Genomic DNA, 25,084 nt, shown 5'->3' with positions numbered 1-25,084 from the left:
CGTTGTAAAGGTACCTGCGTTGTAAAAAAATGCGTTGTAAATACATGCGTTGTAATAGTATTTGCGTTGTAAAAGTCCCGTTGTAACGGTATGCGTTGTAAAAGTATGCGTTTTAACGTCATACATCCCAATCATCTGCCAGAAACCACATTTTCTATATCCTATCAAACACTACTTGTTTTCATAGTTTGTAAAAGTTTAGAAACCGTACACAAGAAACACTGTTTTCACACAGGCCATCTTTGGTGCCGATTGTCACACGTATGACACCAGCTATCACAAAATCGTATCTCCTGCCTGTTAGCGCTTAATTTGTAAAAAGAAATTAGTGCAGGGCTCATAGTTTTTTTTAGTGTTTTTGGGAGACCCCTTTTGGTTTTGCTGAATGCCGCAATTGCAGAATACCGTGTATGCCTAGTCTTGATTACACAACGTGCCCCTTTATCTTTTTTACACTGTTTTACACTTCGTATTTTTTTATCTTATACTTACCTTTTTGTTTTCAACCGTCCCTTATTCTTTTGTCCCAAATTTCCTATTTTTCCCTTCCCTTTTCTTCTTACTTTTTGGCCTTCCTCTTTCATTCTCTGGGTCAAAGTCACAAGGTAAAAATTAAGTACTGGTCTCTAAAAATGAATGTTGCTACCCCTCATCTGCATCCACCACCACAAATTAAGCACAGCTGCAGGTCCTCATCTTTGGCCCTTCCCTAGCAGCAATGTGCTGACAGATAAGGGGGCAGACACTCTCCCTTTTGGTGCTAGAGGGCTACTGGTCTGTCAGAAAACTAAAGGCACTGGTAGTGCATGTTCCTTCTACTTTTTTAAGGCCTCTTTTATATGGAGTTATGAACCTGATCTCTTGACAGGATCCCTTTTGAGCCCTTTGAGTAAGGTTACTCTTAGGTTAGTACAAGGCACACCAGGAGTAATTCTGATTTGCACGTGCAGCCCTACCAGAATCTGACACAAACAGCCTCATTATAAGTTTCCCGTTACCTCAATGAAGTGTCAGAATGGACAAGTCCTGCTGAGATCTTGTTGTGAAATTAAAGGGATCATGAGGTAAACTCCCCAGAATGGAGAATAACATGCTGGACCTGAATTACTGGGTCCTTATATAAAGGTTTTTATAGTTTCTTAGAATTCACCACTGCAATTTACCACAAACTCTAAGTAGGTGGAGAAAGGCAGTGAGGGTTCTAGTCTATGGGAAAGGGGAGGGTGGGTCATCTTGTGCCATGCCAAGAATGGGCTAGCTGGTGGTGCTCTGTGTGCTTCCCCAGTGTTGTGGGACAGGGCGGTGCGGGCCAGACTGTGTAGACCCTCTCACCTAGTCAGCTGCAGTTGTACCAGGTTTAGTTCCACACTCTTTAAATGTTGTATTCAGAACTGCTAGTTTCAGGCCCATAAACACCTGACAACTGGAGGGTGCCAAGAGTGGGATCTACCCCCGGATGCTAGTGTGGACAACTCATATTGCGGTCCAAACTTTCAGTGTCTGGTGATGCACATGCATGGAACGCTGACTTTTAGCACTAATTTCACTCTAGGAGAGAGATTTCCGCAAACTTAGACAAACCACATAGATACACAAAGGCACAGGCCAACCAGGGCGCAAATCTTTCCTTCACATCATTCTGGATGACATGATGATATAGCGATGCCCAAAAAAGGTACAACTCTTTCCGAAAAGTGTTGGGTGTTTGAGGCTGTCCTACATTTGACAGCTTTACAGAGCTCTGAGGCAGGTCTTCAGACCAATATATTGAATTTGGTAACTGGGATTTGTCAGACTTCAAACTCTTTTTTGGGGAGCAGAAGAATTGACACAAATGACAGGACCCAGGTTGAAGAGAGTATCGTTGATAGTTTACAGTTTCCAGCCCTGCTCTTTATGGTGGCTCTGGCCCTTACCAGGTGGAACAGCTATAGACCATGTGCATCCATGCTATTGAACACTGCTTTGCTAATGGAATATGAAAGATTTACTTTTAGAATTCATTGGCAAAACGCTAGCAAAACTCCTTATTTCACCTACATCAGTCAAGTTCTGAGGTATTCTGATGTGGTTCAACAGCAAAATATGGAACTGCCTGCCTAATTTCATCCCTGAACTCTCCTGAATAAAAGAAGCACTGAATTACAGGTCAAAGTAAATTAGAGTAAGCATATAGAACTTCTAACCCTCATGTTTGCTAAAGTCAATGAAAATTCAACTAAAGGTATGACCATCGGAATGTGGTGTTGCGGCCATACTTGGTACTCCTTGTACAGACAAGGAGAACGACCTTGACCTCCTGGTTGATTAAAAGATGCTCTTTGTTGTGTTGACTGCAAAGAGCTTCAAAGCGTAAGATAGGGGTCGTCACAGCTCACAGTTTATCTGTAATTTCCGCAAAACCGGCTTTAAAACGTTCCTAAACGCCAGCCCTCACATTAATAAAGGGGAATTCTTTATCCATCTAGGGGTTCCTCAAGGATTATCACCACCAGCGTAGACTCAACACTGGCCATGCCAGGGAGTAGCAGTTGTCCACCAAGAACATCTTCTCTAGTTCTAATAGCAAAAAAGAATTTCATAACTGTCTCTTCTTTGTGGATTGTTGATTATATATCTCCAATTGGAGAAAGGCTTTCTGCCCACATTTATGCCTAGGGATTTGTCAAGTGGCGGGCCTTGTGTTTGAGCTTTCTGTCCTCTCTCTTTCTAACCCATCAATTGGAACAAGTCACCTAGGAGATTTCAGCCGTGGTGTCGAACTGCTCGACCTCCTGTTCATGGTAATTGTTCCTTTGGATTTCAGGAAGATGGGTTTCAGCACCATGTTTTCTGGAGTGGATACAAGGAACACGGTATGTTTGTGATCTAAGATCTTTCCGTATACCAGTGACCTTAAGGGCACCTACTTCCTTATCCTGGTTGGGTCAAAACATAGAGGCTCCCCAGTTTATATGATGGGAGGTCATGACTGGTAAAAGTACCTCTCACTTAGATAGTTTGAGGATTCCCATCCTCCGGAGTCTCTAAACAGGATTCCCATCCTCCAGGGTCCATGGCGGCCTAATGTTGTAAATGATGTCGTCAGAGATCTGCCCGGCCACACAATTCTAAGATCCCTTCATAAGGTCCTCTTGAATGAATTTGGATTATTGGGCAGGGTGGAAATGTACGCTGGTCCTTTCACATGAGATTGCCTTCATTGGGATGCTACTAGATATGATGCAGGGCAAAGCATTTTTAGTGCTTCCAGACCCACAGCATGTAAGTCCCACTTCAGACCTGCGTTCCTTTCAGCATCTGTTCCATTACCACAGAATGGTGGTGACAAAACCCACTTATAGCTTCTTGCATTAACGTGATTCTCCTTATGGGCCTCAAATTTCACAGGAGGCAGCTTCATCTCACAAAAGATGAAAACCAGAATCTTAACTTTGATTCTCCTAAGAACCTCAGATCCGGACAAATTTAAGAAAACTTCCTTTCCAAGAGTCCAAACATTTTGAGGGCTACCTCTTTCAGATGGAACCTCTAGTGACCTTTAGCACAAATCCCTTTGAGTATGGGTGGGGAACAGCCTTAGGTCAATCGAAAAAGCATGGCGTATGGGCCCTCTCAGACACCAGCAAACACATAAATGTTCAAGAACTGTAGACAGTATTCCTGGCCCTCAAATCCTGTCTACCTTCTAGCTGTGGGTAGATAATAATGGTGGACCACCAAAATGTAATACTCAAGCATTGGCATAGATATTGCCACTATGATTTGCCAAAAACAAATCATCCATCTCTCCTGTTCATTCGGTGATACGCTTTTCTTAATTTTCTACCAGCTTAAAGAGTTTGTGTCCCAGAGTGACTTTAGATTGGTTTTCTGGTAGGTTATTTCTCTCGTGGATAGTACGGGTGCTCCTAGGGTTCTTGAATAGATGCTCTGCCTGGTTGCAAGCCATACGCATTTGTCCTCCATTCCAGTCTCTATTTTTCCCATGTTTCTCTTGCATTTCCCTACCTAGCAGAAAATGATTCCTCTCCAATCAATCCCACAGCATCCCCCGGAGCTAAAAGGAGCCTCGTTCTATGGGTGTGCTATGATATCTGTAATTATATATGCATCGGATATGATAAGAATGTTTGTCTAATCGCCTCTCCATCACCTGTGGTGTCTTTTCTCAAGGACAACAGACATAAAAGACCTTAATTGCCCATTGGATGGTCTCTTGTGTTCTTTAATGTTAGAAGACTACTGGTTTCCCTCCTCTGGTGGCATTTCTTGCACAGGGGGTGACAGCCAAGCTGGTCTCTATCGTGTCCCCTATTCCTAGTTGTGCAACTCAAAATTCACATTGTTGCCCACACGTAATTCACAAGGTCTACCTGTTAAAAATAAAATGGGCAAAACCTAGCAGGTGTGGGACTATCATCAAATCTTGGAAGGGAAACGGCCACTACAACGAGGCCGTTTCAACTAAAACCATAACCACGCATGCATTACAACGCATGCGTGGTTACAACGACAGCCTTTACCACGCATACTTTTACTACGAAGTACGTAGTAAAGGCATGTGTGGTAAAGGGTACAAATAAAAAAAGGGGGGGTTGGGGGGGCTAGCCCCCCCCCAAAAAAAACACTAACCTTTAGAGAAGATGTGCAGGAAATCGGCGGCGCAGGGGAAGGAAACGGCCGTTTTTTTTTTTACGTATGACGTCACCACGGAAAAAACGTGGAGAAGGAAAAGCGTGAAAATAGTGTTCCGTTGTAACGCATGCGTGGTAAAGGCATGCGTTACAACGGAGTTCGTTGTAATATCATACAACCATCTTGGAATCCTGATTTGGCTGCAAACTCCTGTTTGTGCCTGAATCAGGATTATCACAGTCAGTGGAATACATGCCTACATCACCAGGAACGTAATTGTTAACAAGGGTTTACCCTGGAATCACCAAGGTCCTGGGGTTTTTGGATTCTTATGTATGCCTTACTTTAAGTGTTACAAAATATTGTTTTGTATCTTGTTGAATTTGGGACCCTTGCTCCTTAGTAGAAGTCGTCATGGGAAGGCAGAGCATGGGCCACGCCGCATGCAGCTAGAACACAGTCCAGTGTGGGTGTGATTTCTCAGTCTCATCCTGATTCTGTAGGCTCTTCTTAAGAATGTTTTTGACTAATCCTCTGCTTATAAGATTACCTCCAGGGATTTCAAAAGGAAAGGGCAGATAAGCCATTATTGCACAGAACCTGCATTTTTTCAGGACCCTGTTCTCGTGCTGAAAAATCTATTTACAGATGTTGAAGCCAGACTGCCCTGTTTTTTACTAGAGAGGGAGCTGACATGGCTAAAATGACTGGGTAGTGTCAGAGGTTGTCTCTTTCCTGAATGACATTCTTTTTTTTTTTTTTCAAAACAGATGGCTGTGACATTTGAAGCGTCACACAGTTTTTAATCCAGGCCCCACAGTAACTTCTGACATACCTGATTACCACTAACGGGAAAGTTCAACTGGAGGTACAAATAAATACAAGTTATTCACACCTTTCCCGTGTCTTGGGGGTGATCCACAGTGATGAGAGTCAATGAGGGGAGTGGTATATGCACTCCCTTCACTGCACAGGACGGTTTGGCCAGTCGATTGAGGCAGGCCAAACAATAATGCGCAGTGAAAGTCTATCCAACTCAACAACGCTGCTGGGCTGGAGGGAACAGGCACAGGCTCATAGTCTGTCCTGGAGCGCAAACTGAGGGCGCTCAGGCCAATCCTGAAGCTTCTCACAGGCCTGTGCCTTCCGACGGAAGAAGAGAGAAGTCAAACGGAATGCAATATAGGGCAGCAGGTCAGTTCTTTTTTTTTACATGACCCCTCTCGTCCCCCTTTACGCCCCTCCACCCACGCCTGCCCACTGGAGTAACAAAATTTGAGGGGGCCCCCTGCAAAGTACAGGGAGCCCCCCCCCCACCGTACTCACTTAGGGGCTCTCAGGCCAGGGTACTATGCTGCGGGGGCTGCGGAGGCCTTTGTTACACCCCTGCGTTAGTCACGCCTCTTTTCTGTGATACGAGCTGCAGCTGGTTGTTCACCAAAGGAACTCCAGTAGTGGTAATCCTTAGATCCCCAAATTAATCCACCAAATACTCCTGTCTTTGGCTGTACCTCTTATTGTAGACACAGAAAAATAGTACAGATGTGAGCGGTTCGGCAGATACATAAAGTAGGCGGAGCATGCAAGGGTTCCTGTGCCTTGGTTTTTATTCAAACACAGAGACTGAAAAGCAAAGTTAAAAAGAGGTGCCACCAATCTAGGAACACTGCAGGGAAAAGACGCAAATTTAGTCAAAAAGAAGGTAACATGAGAAGTGAGTGACTTGAGTCTAGAAATATGGGTATACCAAGCCATTTTGAGCCAAAAATGCAAATAAGGGCAAGAGAACAGCATGGAAACCCAAGAGGTGGACTTCCAAACCCAGAAAAGACAGGTCTTTAAAGCCAAGGCAATAGCATGCCCTGTACAGCCAATAGAAAGGACATCCCAAGATAAGAGAGGCGTGCACAAAAACAGTTTAAGAGCCTGTAGGGCCAAGAAAGAGAATTATCTCAAGCCAAGAAATCGGGGCTTCCAAAGTAATACAGGGTTTACAAAGCTGGGGTACCCTACAAGTCAAGGTCGAACACCCTAAGACACTAAAGATGCATTACACATTTAAAGATGGGTGCTGCAAGGGCATGTCCAAGAAAGAGAAAGGCATTCAAAGAGAGACTAGTATCAGATCAAAAAAGGGGCATCCAAAGTAAAGATCAGACAACGCTGATAGTTGGGTATCCCAAGCTGCTGGAATTGTAGTCTAAGCAGGGGGCAGCCTTTCAACCTAACAGAAAATGTATGCCCAAAATGAACAGAACAACCCACTCTAACAGACAAGTGCATCCTAAAATGATAGAGACATCCTAGTACAACTGAGAGCGGCAACAAAATGGAACTGTTCTAGTTAAGAGAAAAGGCCATCCAACCACAAGTATGGAATTCTAATTCAAGTCAGAGTGATGTCACAGGAGTGACTTGAAAGAGGGCACGCCGTGCCGAGAGTGGTGCTCCCAAACTGAGAAAATTCTAATTTCAAGGAAAAAGAATGGAACATCACAATCAAAGAAATTGGGCATTCAAATATAGGAAAGGAGTATCCAAGTGGTAAAGTAAAGTAAAGTCCACATTTGTAAAGCGCACAATCACCCGTAAGGGTCTCTAGGCGCTGGGGGCCGTCGGGAAGATTAAGCGAGCTATTGCCCAGAGTCACATGGTGCTGGGCTAACCTGCCGCCGGAGCCGGGGATCGAACCGTGGTCCCCAGATTCCAGCGTCAGTCGCCCTGGCCGCGGCGCCACAGAGTGGGGATCACAAGCCAAAAGAGGAAATGTTGAAACCGACTGACTGGGAATTCCAAGCCAAGTGACAGGAGGATCCCAAGCAGAGAGAGGAGGCATTCCAAAATAAGATAGGATTTGTCCAAGCCAGGAGAAAGGGCATTCCAAGTCACGAGAGGGGACAATCAAGCCGAAAGAGTGAATATTCCAGGCCAAAAGAGAGAAGCATCGCATTCCATGAGAGGTGGCATTCTCAGAAAAGAGAGGGGACACCCAATCGTAAGAGAAAGGCATTCCGAGCCAAGAGTGTGGAAGTAGAAGAAGTGAAAGTGATGTTTTTAGGCCAATGAATGGGGCCACCCAAGCCAAAAGAGTGTAGATACCAATTCAAGAAAGGGTCTTCCAAACAAAGAAATGCAGATCCCAATCCAAAAGAGAGAGGAGCATGAGGCGCCAAGAGGGGCATTCCAAGAAAAGATGCGGAGCATCCAAGTTAAAAGCAAGGGTATTCTGAGCCAAGAGAGAGAGTATCAAATCTGCGAGAGCCAGGATTCCAAGCATAGGACTTTTTAGCCAAGAGAGTGGATATTTCAACCCAAGAGTGGAAACTCATTTGTCAAGAGAGTGGAGCATTCCAAGCCAAGAGAGCAAATGTAGAAGAGAGAGTGTGTGAATCCAACACAAGGAGGGGCTTCCAAACAAAGAGAATTGTGATTCCAAGCTGAGAGAGGACACGTCCAAGCAAAGAGAAAAGGACATCACATGTCTAAAGAGGAAGCATTCCAGACTGACACACATGAAACATAGGTGTCCCATAGACTCTTCTGTAAATGGTAGTACAGACTGTGTGGTACTTTATCGACAATCTATGATTCACCATTTTATGAGGGAAGTCCCCAGATGACATTTTGGTCACTCAACACAGCTGTGAATCTTCACCCTTGGACAATGGGCAAGAAGATGAGGCCGTTGTGGTAGGAAGGAGTGGGAACGTTCATTGTTGTTAAGCACCTTTAAGGCATGGGGGCATGCATGCAAGATGATAAAGCAAGGGACAGCGGCCTGTCGCCGGTTGGTGGAAATGCAGGCTACCCTTCCTCTAACAAGAAAACCTCGGTGGCTTCTCTTCTACATCTTTTTACCCTCTCCATGTACTCCTTGCATCCCCAAACAACTCCCTGTCCCGCCACTCAACCACCGCCACACCATTCAAACGTTACAAAGACGAGTATCAGACAATACAGCATTTGATGGTGTGGTTTCCTGTTGAGCCGCAACACAGAAATAGGCAGCCAATGGACGTTTTCAGTTCAAAGCCTCTAAAACCATAGCGAACCTATTTTGAGCCAAAGGATCATACTTGTCACTATCTTTAACCACCGTTCCCCCACCTGTATTGCTTTTCCTACAGCTGAGACCTTTACCCCTCCTGGGAATTAAAAATCTCTTGTTATTTCTTGAATCTAACTAGACTCATGGCCAACATGCAGCAATGGTTGAATGGAATGTGCACGGGCCATGCCCTAGATTGAGACAGACTCTGTCCCAGCTGAAGATGAGTGTGGCAGACTGAAAAGTGGTTAACTTCAGGCTAGGCAATTAAAGCAAATATGTTCACTCAAACCATACACTCTGTCTGGCACTCCCGTTCCCCATTTGATGCCCATTTCCACTGCCTGTTTGACCTTCACCCACCCACATGAATGCTTGCAAATTCTGCTGTCTGATTAACAGTGTGTCACAGGTTAGTGTTAGCTCATTTTGAACTTTAAGCAGAGCAATCAACATACTTGAAAACCTTAGTGATTTAGGAGGAAGGTTTAGCAATGGTGGTGCCCGGTGCGATATTTATTTTTGGCGCCACCACACCCCATGACCACCTCCTGGGATTCCCTCGGGAAAACCAGTCAAAAGTGCCCCTCTTCTCTACAATCACAAGTTATTGCTAAACACAGTGCCCCTCCTCACATCCAGCCATGAGGCCATTGTCCCCTCCACAGGTCAGCACCCTGTGCGACCACACCGGTCGCACTGCCCTAAAGCCGGCCCTGGGTTCACTGTTTCATTTGTGTCAGTTGTTGCAAATAGGGGTGCCAGTAATCATATATGGGGTTTAGGACTTAGTTTTCATCATCAGATTTTGACCTAAAGCAAGAGAAAAAAGGCAGATAAGGGAGAAAGAAGGATGAAGAAAAAAAACAAAAGAGCTGCGAGAAAAGGAGAAACCAGGGATGATTCTGCAAGATGAGAACAAGGCAGAAGTGTAGGTTGGTGTTAGAAATGGGGTTTCTGGTTGGCTAGAGCATACGCCTAAGTTAGGCAGAAACCCCAACTCTAGTCAGGGCAAGGGAGTTACACGCTGAAGATAACCCCTGCTCACCCCCTTGGTAGCTAGGTAGACCATTTATTGTTTAAACTAGAGAGGTGTCCCCACTGCCAAAGGGAACAGGCACTTCTAAACAGTAGAGAAAATATAACTTCTCCTTGGTAACCAGATTTTCAATGCTATCATCTCACTCACATACAAAACACATCATGCATGTAATGCTATACCCAATCAGCAAGTAAAAGCCCCAATTATTAATGTACCACCAACCTAGAGATGTAGCGCTCAAGGATTATTTGATTAAAAACCACATATCATAGAATATTCTTAAAACTTCAAAAGCGCATGTGAAAATATAAAATGTATATAAAACATGCAATATGCTGTTAGATACAGGATACACTAATGTTAAAATCCCACTAATATATTCACAATCATAAATGCAAAGAGAAAACAAATATAAACAGAGGACCCTTTTTGTACAGTTCTAAGCGTGCTGTTGCATAGCCTGATCCAATACTATACATCAAGTTCTATACACTGGTAGGTATTTCAGTTTATTCCTTCCCAGGGTTCATTGTGATTGGATTCAAGATTAATCTGTGTCGACGCGTTTTGGTGGTAACTCACTCTATTTAAAAACCACCTTCATCAGGACACAAAAGTAAGGGATTTTTGTTTTCCTTGGAGTGCTAACAAAATTAATGGTTACTCTTGGTGTAATGTATCAAGAATGGTGATACTTTGTGGCATCTCGTTACTCAGAGAACTGATTTCCCTGTATTTTGATAGAACTATATGTCCATCCATATATAAAAGTGCTTTCCTTTGGGAGAAACAACATCACAGCGACTAAGCGGCTTGAATGTGGCAGTACTGAGTAACGAGACGCCACAAAGTATCACCATTCTTGAGACATTACACCAAGAGTGACCATTAATTTTGTTAGCACTCCAAGGAGGACAGTAATCCCTTACTTTTGTGTCCTGATGAAGGTGTTCCCTGGGTCAGTTAGGATTATAAGATGTTATAATCAAACTGCCCATTCTGGCCTATGGGAACAGGTAGCCTTGCAATAGTGAAAAACGAAATTGGCTGTAATTCGCTATCAGGACATGCCACACCCATCGGGGCATGTCCTCCTACCTTTTACATGCAATGCACTCTGCACATGGGGGTGCCTTGGCCTACCTTAGGGGTGACTAACATGTAGAAAAGGGAAGGTATAGGGAATGGCATGTATGTGCACTTGCCAAGTCGACATGGCCAACCCAGGCTGCACACAGGCTCTGCATTGGCAGGCCTGAGACACATTTTACAAGCTGCTTCTGTGGGTGGCACAACCAGTGCTGCAAGCCCACCAGCAGCATTTGATTTACAGGCCCTGGGCACACATGGTGCACTGTACTAGGGTCTGACAAGTAAATCAAATAAGCCAATCGTGGAGTCACTAATCCATTACAACAATTAACAATAGAGAGCATATGCAAGTTAGCACTGATCAGCAGTGGTAAAGTGTCTAGAGTCATAAAACCACCAACAGGTCAGAAAAAACACAGGAGGAAGGAAAAAAGTTTTGGGATGACCCTGCAAAATGGGCCACGTCCAATAGTTGGTGATAAAAAAAGAGGCATAAGGTGGAATCTAGACTACACAGCCTTGGCGTACTGCAATTCCAGCATTCAGTAGTACCGCCGGTGGGCTCCTCTACACAATTCTTTCTAATTCCAAATTAGAAACTTGGTATTCCGCACCGTTTTCAGACACCTACAAATTCTCTGGACTCATCTTACTGCTTTAGGGCAAGCTAAGGATAGAATATGTTAGGAAGGAAGAGAATTGTCAGAACATATATGAAAGATTTGCAAACTTCTGAACTGTTACTGGAGTTTTAGTTGGCATCACTGCACGACGCAGTATGTTTGCTGAAGTTGTTAGCAAGGTTAAAAACTGGCCACAACAAAGGTAACGTATTAAGTTATTAGGGAAAAGGTATTTCTCATGATGCCATCTAAATCAGAAGGCTTCCTATAACATGCAATATAATTCCCATTGATGGAAGAATGCGGCCAAAGGTCGTCTGATATCATGATGATGTTATAGAGCGACATTAAAACTTTAAAATCCGTACCAGTCTTCATTCACTGAAGCATGGGGAAGATTTGCAACGAGAGAGAAGCCCTTGAAGAGGCTCACACGGGTGCCTAGGGCTCATTCAGGCTTTCACAGGCAGGGCTGAGGCTGCAGCCGCGCCTTCTCGTTGCGAACTGCGCGCGGCTCTGTGGATCTGTACACCGGCCTGGCTCAGACTCTGCGCCGCACACGTGCACCTGCCGCGCACATCACGCAGTCGTGAGCGCGCGAGGGGGAGGCGCGTGCTCCTGCGCGTCTCGTCAGGGTGGCTCAGTGTGGATCAGGCGGGAACACGTCACGGCCAAGACACGCGCTGGTTCGCGGAGACAGCGACCCCTCCGCTAGGGGGCAGCCCACCTCTGCGCACGCTTTCTTTTTGGCGCCCCAAGGCGAGCGCAAGGAATAAGGACCCCTCACTTTGCTCGTCGCTACATTATATGGGGAACGACCGATTTTTTTAACATTTTTTCTTCACATTTTCACTTTGCATCGAATGCCGTTCCTTTCTATCGGAGGCTGCTCTTATGACAGCCTCGAATTGATTATTATGTGCGGCGGCATCCTTGGTGGGGAGAGGGGGGTCGAATAGCGCACGTTTGATGGCTGTGGGGCTGCGGAATCCGCGGTTCGGGGCCCGCATTCCTCTGGTCTGTGCCGAGGTGCAGAAAACCTCGATGCCCGCCTTTAGCACAGCGCGGACTTTGCCACCCCAGGGGGGAGGGCCTTGCATCGTGCAAGACAGTGGGCTGCGCCAGAAGCGCGTCATAAATGTCATGGCTGTTACGGTGCGGAGTGTGTGTGGGGCGGGGGCTGTATGGCTCGAGGAGGGTGAGCATTCTCCCCCACCCTCATTTCCTCTCCCGAATTCCTTTGAGCGTCCCGCAAGTGGCCGCACCCCTCCCTCCACCCTGACTCGACGTGGAACCGTGTGTGGTGAAGGTGCAGCGTCGGTGTGTAGAAGCAGCACACCTCCCCCTCGTCGGCGACATCTGTATTCAGGCAGCGAAGAGGGAGACGCTAGGACCTGGCTCCTGCAGCCCACCCCTCACCATGCAGTATTCATAAAACACCCCCTGCCATTGTCTGTCATCGAGAGAACACAAAGAGGGGGCCGTCGGACACACCTGAGCTCTCTGCCCCCTCCCTTAGCCGGACCCTGAGAGCTGCCCGTGGGGGTGGTGAGGTCAATGGACCCTGTCCGTGGCATAGTGGCCGAGCCCCTCCCGAGCCCCCTAGCCCCGGTGCACCAGGGGGCGTCTCTGGGTGTGAGAGGCGCAAGGGGGATGCGCCAGATCTGCAGCCAATGCCGGGGACGGAGAGGCGGTGGGGGCTGGGGGAGGGTCCAACATGGATGGAGGCATTTTCTAGGCTCTAATTATCGCACCTTCAATTCATCCTTACCCTCCTCCGAGTAACGTATTAAAAGAAGCCTATGCGGTTTTCCTGGGCATCGGGGATCTAACGCACAGAGAGCAGCACTCTGCCGCGTCTTTGCCTCGTCTGCGGTATATTATGTGTGCCCCTTTGTGCTGTGCGGGGGTTTGTGAGTAGGCTGGTGTCTCCTACCCTGCTTCTCCTTCCCAGCCTGGCTCTGTCTTCCTCCTCCTTCTCCCCTTTACACGGTCGGACTCAGAGTTTCCTTCGCTCTTTGCTCGCTCCATCACAGCCTGCTTCCATCTCCGGACCGCTCCATCTTCCTCTACACCTTTCTATCTTGTTCCTTTCTTATCTTTGCCTTTTTCTTTCTCTCTCATCTTTTTCTCTGATGTATTCTCGCCGTTGGCCTCTGACTCTTATTTATCTTCTCTCGTACTCTTCCATCTCTCGCCTTTCTCCTGTTTTCTTTACTATCGCTCCTCAGTTTATCTTCCTCATTCTCCTTACCTCCGCGTTTTATGTTCTTATAATTTATTTCACGCTTACTTCATTTCTCTCTCCTGCTTTTCTCTCCCATTCTTTTACACTTTTTTTCGCTGTTTATTCGTTTTCTCCTCATTTTCATTCTATTCGACAATCCTCTTTTTCCTATTCTATCTTTTTCAGTCTCGCGCCCTTTTCTGTCTTGTCTCTTCCTCTCATTCGCTGTCACCCTCCTGTTCCTTCTCTCCCCAGTGATCAGTTTTTTTTCTCACTCGTCCTTCCCTCAACACCCTTCCTCTTTCCAGTTCCACGTTTACTCGATCTGTATTGTTCTTTTCCATGCCACCCTCCCCATGCGCCCTCTCGCCTTAGTCTTCCCAGAACACGTCTCTCCTTGGGGGCGAATGCCTCTCATCTCTAAAAGGGAAGTCACGTTTTCTGTCAATAGCGAGCTGTGCCGACAATACAAATGGGTCGCCGATGCGACCCCAGGAGTTCCGTATGCGCACACCACCCCCGTCAGTATCACCGCAACCACCACCACTACAATTCACCTCACACACTTCCCATTAATGGACCCAGCAATGTCTGCAGCTGCACGAGGGGGCGGGGTCACATTCTAGGTTGGAGAAGCGTCAGGGTGGCTATGATGCGCAGGATGGTGGGGGCATGGAGGAGGGAGCTTCTATCCCAAATGGTTTATTCAGATGAGGGAGTATCGGTCAATGACGTTCAACCTCTCGTGCGCACCCATCGAAAAATAGCCACTGAGTTATCAGGCAACAGATATCAATCTAGAACCGTGCCATCACACTGGGACCGGTCGTCTTCCCGGCTCGTGCCTTCATTACAAAGTCGTGAAATATTTTCAGATCTGATTATTCAATATATTCCAGAGGCATGCCATCATATTCCAGAAACGAGTCATTTTCAAGAACCCTGTTCTGACTACAGAGCACTCTCACCGGATCCAGAAACCAGGCATCATCCAAGAAACATGTCTTGGGAGTCCTTACATCATTTCATAGCCCTTGCTTCGTAATCCAGATCCCGTCATCATTCCAGAAGCGTGGATTCATTTCAAGAATCTTGTTTTCATTCCAGAACATCCTTCAACCTTTCATATACATTTAATACTCATGGCTGCCAACCAGACATTGTTAACACCCAAAAAACAAAGTGCTTTCTAGAAACCTATAAGCACTTGTAAAACTAGCGGAAATACATAATGTAGTCTCTCTAGAGTCCCTGTGTGTTTGCCTGTGCACACGCGCGTCAAATTATACGTCAAATTATACGTAAGTATATACTGATTTGTATATTATAGGGTGTTGGGGTGATGGGTGGATTCTGTATGCATGCATGTGCAACTAAATTTGACAAATGTGTGAGTGCGTGTATACGTGCATCTATTTGCATACATGTGCACGTGTAGCTAGACTGATATTTATGTATGCGTATGATTGAGTATGCAAATATATGATTGTATATGTTTGTTAATTTCAATACATATTTATATAAGCAATCTGAAGGGTATGAATGGCCATGTGTTGATGTGTATGTGTGATGTGCGCGTTTGTGAGCATGAATGTGTATTGATGAGTGAGGTATTGCTCATGCAAGTGAGAATAAACTTTCCTTGGTTGGTTACTTTACCCTTAAAACAAAAAGCTCTGAGAATTGTATCCATTATTTGGCAGTATCTGGCCTCGGGCTCTCACGCACCAGTAGACAATGTAGTTTCACATCATTTGTCGCAGATGGATGGGGGAGGAACCGCAGGGCCCTCCCCTGGCCCGCCTTTACAGAGCACAGCCATGCACGCCTGCTCGCCTGCTTTACTAGCCCTGCCAAGATTTCCATCAGCCCTTTAGCGAGACTCTCGCACATGCCATTGAGGCGAACTGCAGTCAGAACTACTGGCTGTGTGACATTAGTTCACTCAGTTACCAATCAGATGGGCGCGGGTATTCTGCAAAGGCTAGTGAACAAATGTAACACATACAGACCATGGTGTGCACAGAATAAAGCGGAACTCGGTGGAGCAAACGACCGATGAAGGATCAGAGAGACCAGTGGGCGAAAAAAGCTAGACAGAGAAAAAAATCACTTGACATTTTTCTTGATTACTACTGAGCTACTTAACCAGTGCTGTGCCTCTGGCTGCCAAACATTGGCACTCCATCTCTCCCTCGCTGCCTATATTTGTGAGTGTGTAGAGGGAGATACATTGGCAACGACAGTGAGATAGAGCGATTACTGTAGACTAGTAGGTTAGTGGGTAGACATACTCGATAGACAGACAGATAGATAGATGGATGGACAGACGGACAGACAGACAGCTACATAGCTAGATAGATAGATAGATAGATAGACAGATAGATAGATAGATAGATAGAAAGATAGATAGATAGATAGATAGATAGATAGATAGATAGATAGATAGATAGATAGATAGATAGATAGATAGATAGATAGATAGATACGAACAAGCAGACAGATAGACTGATTGATAGGTCAATAAATAGGGCGAATGAGAGCGAGAGAACCAGAGACAGAATTATGATTTAGAGAGAGCTACACACACATCACATAGCACGTGAAAAGAGTAATGCTGGTCGACGGATGCATGGGTGGATGAATGAACGGACTGACTCCTGTCCCATCTCCACATGCCTCGCGCGAGTTCCCCATCCATGCCTCTTTCCCCTCCTCCTGACCTCCGCACTGCCGCACAGCCGGCTCCCCTCCCCCGCCCCCGGAGTAGTGAGTGTATGTACGAGGAATGCGCCTTACACTTTGCAGCTCCTGCGTGCGGTCCTTCATGGTGCCGGTCCTCCGGGGTACGGGGCTTCAGCCGGAGCGGTGTCTTCCTGCGCTCTCTCCTCTTCCCCGACTCTCCTTGCCCTGGGCTAGATGCTGCGGTCTCCCCTCTGCTCGACGCAGAGCCCTCCTTCCCTGGGCTGGATGCGGCGCACTCCCCTCTCCGCAGAGCCCCTCTACCCCGGCCTGGGAGCGATGCTCACCTCTGCCTCCTCCACAGAGTGCCCGAGCCCAGGGCTGGATGCGACGCCCTCCCCCCTCTTCTCCGCAGAGCCGTCCTGCCCTGGGCTAGACGCGCCGTGTCTCCCCTCTCTGCGGAACAGCTTTGCCCTGGTTGCAGCAGTGTCCTTCCTCCTCTCCCCTCTGCCCTCCTCCTCTGGGGCTCTTCGTCCCCCCTATGCCTTTCAACGAGGACAAGTTCCCTTTCACCCCAGTTGGGAGGCTCCCGTAGGTTTTCTTACAAGGGTCTGGGGCTAGGGGGAGGGGGCGATGTCCCGGGCTGCAGAGCTTCCCAGGACGGATGCTCTAAGGATGCAGTCTGGTGCTGATGCAGCAGTGAGGGGGATGCAGAGATGGGGGAGGAAGAAGGAGGGGCTGGGCAGGAGGGAGGGAGGGAGGCCGGGAGATGTAGTCATGGTGAAACTGGATGCAGCAGTGGTAGCCTCAGCTGGTACCCCTCCCCCTAAAGAAGTGCTCTGCTTTCCCCATCCCCAAGTGGCGCCCAGGAGCGGGGAGTTGTTTGAGCGAAACGATGCCACTTTATAGTGTTCGAATGGCCTCTAGGCACCTGAGACAACTTTGGGGCTGGTAACAGGTACCCCCTGAAAGCTCTGGTGCGTAAAGTGCCCATCCTGAGAGCTTCTCCCTCTGTCCACAAATGCCACATCCTCACACCGACCTCCAATGCCAGCTGCTCACACTGTCAATTAAACTCCAATGCTCACTGCCCATCAGTGCTAGCTCCTCAGACTGCCCACCACTGCCAGCTGTTCAACATGACCACTGTGACCGGGTGATTACACCGCTCATACTTATACTGACCACAAGCAGCATCTTCTTGCTGTCCCAGCCATCTCCTCCCACTGACCACCACTGCCAGCCCCTCACTGTGCCCACCAGTGGCAACCTCTCAAACTGCTCATCAGTATCAGCTCCTCTCTGCCCACCAGACATAGTTCCTCACACTGCCCAATAAATGTCCAATCCTCATCCTATCCCCCAGTAGCAACTTTTCACTTGCACCAGTCCGGTCTTCAGAGTACCCACACGGGCCGACTCCTCACGATGCCAGCCCCTGCACCCCAACCCTTCTCTGAAGGGGAAGCAAGAATATCTGCGGCCTCTGTCACATGAAATCCTCATGAATTCTGTCATCTCAGGTCTACGTCCTAATGTTGTGGGAAGCTGGCTCTGGGCCCTTGCTGCTCCAGCTGGAAGCGAGGCGCCAGTCTGCTGTGAAAACCCAGACCACTTCTGAAGAGAGCGAACGTGTCTACGGTGTCTTCAAGGGATCTGAAGTTGGATGCAAGCCTAGCTGGCTGCTGTTCAGCAGCACCGTTGTCTAAGGGTTGGCCTGTTGGAGACTGAAGGCGCGTGTCCCCTTCCTACCCCGTGTCCTAGGGCTCTTTCCTCTTTGTGAGAAGGCCGAGTAGTAATTCGCTCACCAAACTGGAGCAAGGACTGTTGTGGTGTAACAGGCACATGGCCTGCCGTTTACTATGCTTTGTGCCTCGGTATCTTCCTGCTTTGTGACATCTCACTACACTGGACTTGACTACACCTGTACGACTGGATTATGGTATCACTTGTACACTGGGGTCGCCAACAATATTCGTTAGTAAGCTTCAAAGTGTCCAGAAAGGCGTGGTAGTTGTCATTTTTAATTGGCACATACCTGTATCCAGTTGGTCAGAGTAATATGTAACTACATCAACAACAATATATTACTGTCATAGCATCGACTACAGCAATATTAACTTTCTAGAAATATATATACATATTTTATAAAGCTTTATTTACCGTTTTAAACAACAATACATACAATGAAGCCAGGAACTAAAATATGAAATACCATTTACATGTGTGGTACAGCAGGTTACCAGGGGTAGAATAATTAATAAAACAAATAAATAAGAGACTCAGAAAAAGAGAATAAATGATAGAGACAGGGTATACTGCAAAGGCAGAATAGTGCATCGAGCCTCATGGAGCAGCACAGGAAAACAGTTTATAAAGCATTTAATAAATAGCAAGTTTTTAACCTGCCATGTCATAGTCTTTAGAACAATCCATAGACAACAGATAGCCGAATATATGATTATACCACGATTTCAGTTACCACGCATGGCTTTACCACGCGAATTTTACCTCGCAAGTGGCTTTACCACGCTGGTATTTACAACGTAGCATTTTACTACGCGTTGCAACGTCTTACCTTCACGTCTTTCTCCACGAGCCCTTACTTCCATCCTCCTTTGAAACAAGCGTCAAAACACGTATACCAAAATAAAAAAAGGACTGCTTTTTTGACGTACACGGCACGTCTTTGGGGGAGGCTCTTTCCTCTTTCTTTTAAATTTATGTTCGTTTTTTTGTTAAAGTAACCTGCTAGTTATTTTTGGGGGGGGAGACCCCCCCAGCCCCCCTCCGAGCCCCCCCCCTCCCTCTGCCCCCCCATGCCCACGCAGATCGACTTGAAGGAATACCACGTCTCCCCCCTAGCCCGTGGTAAAGACGTCGTGGAAGGTACCCTGCGTGGAAGGCACCCTGCGTGGTAAGTGTCACGTGGTAAACGTGAGTAGTGGTAATGCCTTCGTGGTAAATGATGTTTCCCCAGATAGCCTTGCGGAGGTTGCCTGATATTTCACAAAAAACAGATAGGTAGTAGTGATCCCTGGCAGGGAAATGTCCGCACATTCGTTAGACAATCTAAGGTAACAATGTAGAGGTGTGAAATATAAGTATCCTACTTGGAGTATTTAGTACGGGTGCTAAATTCGCCCTAAACACCTACTACCTAACGGTGGTGTGAGCACACCTAGATGTGCATCCAATACAAGAAAAGAAATAGGGCTTTTACAGCACACCACTTATTATCATTCAGTCATTTGCATATATGTCGCATCTATGGGTTTGAATAACCCCATTAACTCATCTTTAGAGACAGTTTCAACAATAATAATCCAAAATAGAAAATCCAGAACAGTCAGTCATCTTGCTGTTAGGTAGCCTTTATTCCAAAATTAGTATTTCCGTAAATAGCACACGACTTGCCGACACGTGTTCGTCTCTTCAAAATACTTTTTCAAGGCTGGAATGTCAAGATATACACCAATAAATAAGCTGTACACATATATATACATTTACACAGAACAACATAAATATTTACATTATTTTACATATAGTTCTGTTATACAAATTGTATTAGTGAACAATACTAATATATATATATAAACACATATATATATAATACGAGATACACCTTATAACAACACATATAACAATATCACACCTTAACTCAAGAAAGGGCAATAGAAGTTATTGAATCCATATCGTCATTAAATCTGTGTTGAGAACACAGAAGATATTTTAAAAGCAACACAGGATGCCCAAGTGAGATCAAGAGTTGTGAAAGAAGATGAATAAACTCTTGATTATATGGTTGAGGGAAAGAGCAGCGAGGTAATATTATACACCTGAACGAACCAAAAGAAAGAGGCACCCACGAAATTGGTGAAACATGTCAAATAAACATATAACCCACCATAAAAATAGTACGTATCACAGAGATCAGGACCATGTAGGGACTAAGCCTGGTCGCACCTACAGCGAAACTTACGAGATCACCACCTTGTAACTGCCGTCTCTTGGGCTCTAAAAGATATGGAATCATAATAATAAACACAATCCAGCTAACCAAGGTGAAAAATCATAGTAAAAAAAAATATACACTGGCACAGCTGGCTTAAAGTCACTTAAAGAAGTTATTGACAGACAGTACCATCATTAGGATTCAGCATAATACGCTGATAATGCCCCAGAGTAGCAGCTATGCCTAAAGCTGTCCTGCATGCGACTAGTTAGTAGTGCCCTAGTAGCACTGTGTCCCACACCTAACTATCCGTTGCGCTAGATGCAGTTATACAACTCCCATACCCTTGGTAGAGTATCCTATAGGGATAGGGATTACATAAGTTCAGTCAAGCACATTACACTTACCCCAATAAAGATGTATAGTCCTAATATTCCATGAAAAACACCCCGACGGACGAATGACAATCTGGTACTGAATTAATCAGTTCAGTTACCTAGAGAATTAGAGAAATTTGAGTGACTGATATCACATACCGTTCCATACATTATAAGTCGTGTGCTGGGAGTTTCATTTACAGAAATACTAATTTTGGAATAAAGGCTACCTAACAGCAAGATGACTGACTGTTCTGGATTTTCTATTTGGGATTATTATTGTTGAAACTGTCTCTAAAGTTGAGTTAATGGGGTTATTCAAACCCATAGACGCGACATACATGCAAATGACTGAATGATAATAAGTGGTGTGCTCTAAAAGCCCTATTTCTTTTCTTGTAGTGGTTGCCTGATATCTTTGGGTCTACATGCAATTGGCTGCAGAGAAGCATAGACTTCAGAGTCAGTATCGCTATAAGACAGATCTTTCAACCAGGCTGTCCTCGTTGGAGGGGTGCGAGCTCCCCAATGAAGTGAGATTTGTCGTTTGGCTAGTAGTAAAGCAATAGCAGTAAAACAACATAATCCTAATGGTAATGGCTTAACGTATCCCAATAAGGCCATCAGGGGGTCAAGTGAAAGAGATCATCCAATCATGAGAGACAAAGTTGAATAGATGTCCCTCCAAAAGGATGCTATCCCTCTACAGGTCCATGCTAAGTGGAGAAAGTCTGTATGGTCCCCCTGGCATTTGGAGCAGCAGTGAGATCCAGTAGGGTCAAATTTCACCAGAGCATCAGGGGTAGTGTAGGCTCTGTGAAGATAGTTATAATGCGAAAGTTTATGGCAGTGATTGCCCAAAATAAGTTTAGTCTGAATACAGCAGTAATACCAGGTCTTATCTAGAATGGGGATATCTAAGTCACGTTCCATTGCAGCCCTGGCCCCCTCCTCACCAGTGGACTTTAGTTGTAAGGAAGTCCGATATAATTTAGAAACAAGATGACTACTGTCTGGGGAAGCAATTACCAACATGAGTTAATTTGGATAGGTGGGTAACACTCCTTGCAGTGTACTATGTGCTTGATGCAATATAAATCTCTCCATACTCATTGACTGTCCCCCCTTAGCCATAGTGCAGCTGGGTTTGAGTATACCATTTGCAAACAGGTCGCCTGCGTTCCATAAGCCATGAGCGCAAAGACAGGGCTGCACCAACTGTTCAAGAGTGAGTGGGAGCCAATGGTTCTTCATCAGCAGAAGCTGCAGGGAATAGAGAGTATCCCTTACAGAGGTAATGTAGGAGTTTAAACTATGCCCAACTAGTAGTAGCAAGAGTCTGTATGGTATTAGGGTTACGTGGGAGAGCTTGAGGCAATAAAGTGGACAGCAGGAGATGTGGTAGTGGGCCACCTCAGGTTTAGGAAATGGTAAACAGGCATCTGGGTGATACCAACAGTAAGCATAATGAGCCGGGGATACATAGAAATTAAGTTGGAAATCAGGGACTCCAAGGCCACAGCACACGTAGGGTAGAGTAAAGACATTCCAACAGAGGTGGGTCCGGGAACCGGCCCATATTAGTCGAATAAGTAGTCTGCGCAGTGAGGTGAAAAAACAGCCAGGAAGGACAATGGGTATATTTTAAAAAAAAATAAAGAAAGCGAAGCAGTACAGACATTTTAATGAAGGCTATGCACCCAGCCATGCCCAATGAGAGTTTAATCCAACATTCCACTTGTGTCTCAAGTTTTTCTAGAGTGGCTCCATAGTTGCCATGGATTATTTCTTAGCGATCTCTATGTACATGGATGCCTAAATACTTAGTGGGGTCATTGCTCAACTGCAGGGGAAATTCTAATTCACAATGTACAGTAGCGCCTGTAAGTGGAAATAATTTGGATTTACTCCAGTTAATATGCAGAACAGAAAAGCAGCTGAAACGCTGCACCTCTCGAACAAGCAGAGATACATTTACAGAGAGGTCGAGGACGAGCAGCATTATATCAGCTGCGGAAAGGGAAGCTTGTAGTGTCCCATGTGGGAACCTGAGGCCCCTATGGAGATCAGGCCCGGACTGGCCGTAGCGGGCAGCGGGCAATCCCCCGGTGCGCCACACGGGTGGGGGCCGGTTTTGGGCCCCTGGGGGCCGTTTTTGTTACAGGGCCATTTTTGCAACATAGCTGCAAAATCGTCCCTGTAACAAAATCGGCAGAAAACCGTTTGTGGCAAAGAGCTCGGCCGCACACCCAACCCCCGCACGGGGGAGGGGGGGGCGAGCACTTTGCCTGGGCCGGTTTTGGTTCCCAGTCCGGCCCTGATGGAGATGTTTCTTCAGTAAGTGACGGACTACAGGATCCATGGCAATCATAAACCAAAGGGAAGGGAGTGGGCAGCTCTGCCAGGTACCACCAGATAAGGGAAATGGCTCTGTGTGTACCAATGAGCCTTAGACGGGCTGTAGTATATTGGTATAACAAACAAATCGGATTCGGGAACCCATTAGGGATGCCTAACTTTGCTAAAGTGTTACACACAAAGGATTAGACCCAGTACAGTCAAGGGACCTGGGTGATTAGGAAATGTACAGGAAAGGGGTCCCAGACAGAGAACAAATAATTACAGTTTCATACACTTATTACGAAGAAAACAGATATATGAATGCAAAAAGATTTATTTCAAAATTGCATTGTTACCTTTCATTGGTTGAATTTCATCAACATTATTACTACAAAATGTTCGTATATGTGCCCACATACACAACATGGAAGGGGGGTGAAGTGAGGGAAAGTGCCAAGGATAAAGTAGGAATAGGGAAATAGTCAGAATCGTTCGTGACAAGTATTCATCATAACTTCAAAAACAGTGTTCATGTGGTTCCTTGATCCAAGGCCCATAGTATTATGCTCGTGTAGAGTCCAGAATTTTATTGGTGTAGACCACCTAGCTCGCCTTCAGCTGCTTTAGTCTAGCTTGGGGGTGGGAGTTGGTGAAGATATTATGGTCTACGTTTCGACCCACAAAACGCGTAGGATAGTAGTCCTTACAACAGGGTCTTCTTCAGGACGGATTGGTTGTGGGTGGGCAACCTCCTATCACACAGAAGGAGAAAATCCAAGATAGATTGTTGGTCCTGATTGTTCACAAAACTTGTGGTTTTGTTCCCATTTGCAACCTATTCATGCTGATCGAGTATGAGGGAGATAAGCCTTCCAGGTGCTTGTGTGTACTCTTGGAACACGAGTCTAAAGCTGGCAGCGGGGGCCTTGACGTGTTATTCAGCAACCTCGGACCTCTAATTCAACTTGTAAGCTTCCTTTGCTTTGCTGGAAAGGTGGACTATATCGCTCACAGTTAAGGAAAAGTCGATGTAGCAGGCTCGCTGGATTGCCTTGAGGAAACGAAAATGATATGCACCACCAGAGCCCTGCTGGAACACAAGTCAAAATTCAATGGAGTTCAGCGCATAGGTTCCTTAGCATTAAGTCACCGTGTCGTGTAATTCTCAATTTAATTAGCATCAATGCATAGGAGATCGACAGTGACCATCTGAAAACCCCCGGTACAGGACTCGGTAAGATTCAGCAGCGCGTCTCACTAGCGTTCGCTCACCAGGAAAGCTTTTGACTTGTGTTCCAGCAGGGCTCTGGTGGTGCAAATCATTTTCGTTTCCTCAAGGCAATCCAGCGAGCCTGCTACATCGACTTTTCCTTAACTGTGAGCGATATAGTCCACCTTTCCAGCAAAGCAAAGGAAGCTTACAAGTTGAATTAGAGGTCCGAGGTTGCTGAATAACACGTCAAGGCCCCCGCTGCCAGCTTTAGACTTGTGTTCCAAGAGTACACACAAGCACCTGGAAGGCTTATCTCCCTCATACTCGATCAGCATGAATAGGTTGCAAATGGGAACAAAACCACAAGTTTTGTGAACAATCAGGACCAACAATCTATCTTGGTTTTTCTCCTTCTGTGTGATAGGAGGTTGCCCACCCACAACCAATCCGTCCTGAAGAAGACCCTGTTGTAAGGACTACTATCCTACGCGTTTTGTGGGTCGAAACGTAGACCATAATATCTTCACCAACTCCCACCCCCAAGCTAGACTAAAGCAGCTGAAGGCGAGCTAGGTGGTCTACACCACTAAAATTCTGGACTGTAGACAAGCATAATACTGTGGGCCTTGGATCAAGGAACCACATGAACACTGTTTTTGAAGTTATGATGAATACTTGTCACGAACGATTCTGACTATTTCCCTATTCCTACTTTATCCTTGGCACTTTCCCTCACTTCACCCCCCTTCCATGTTGTGTATGTGGGCACATATACGAAAATTTTGTAGTAATAATGTTGATGAAATTCAACCAATGAAAGGTAACAATGCAATTTTGAAATAAATCT

The 25,084-nt window shown here is 46.0% G+C and overlaps 1 protein-coding gene across 1 annotated transcript in view; it reads right to left on the bottom strand.

The window, feature by feature from the left end:
- Positions 1–16,987, bottom strand: part of LOC144768660 (syntaxin-1B-like) — a 311,508-nt gene extending 294,521 nt beyond the window's left edge. Inside the window, exon 1 of the mRNA XM_078652480.1 lies at positions 16,470–16,987. Within this exon, the coding sequence (XP_078508606.1) occupies positions 16,470–16,499 (30 nt within the window). The 5' untranslated portion in view covers positions 16,500–16,987. The remainder of the gene's footprint in view (positions 1–16,469) is intronic.
- Between the last annotated feature and the right edge of the window lie 8,097 nt (positions 16,988–25,084).

This window comes from Lissotriton helveticus, chromosome 7, assembly GCF_964261635.1.
Source record: "Lissotriton helveticus chromosome 7, aLisHel1.1, whole genome shotgun sequence".
Classification (NCBI taxonomy): Eukaryota; Metazoa; Chordata; class Amphibia; order Caudata; family Salamandridae; genus Lissotriton; species Lissotriton helveticus.
The sequence above is the reverse complement of the archived record's forward strand: the minus strand, read 5'-3'. Positions and strand labels throughout refer to the sequence as shown.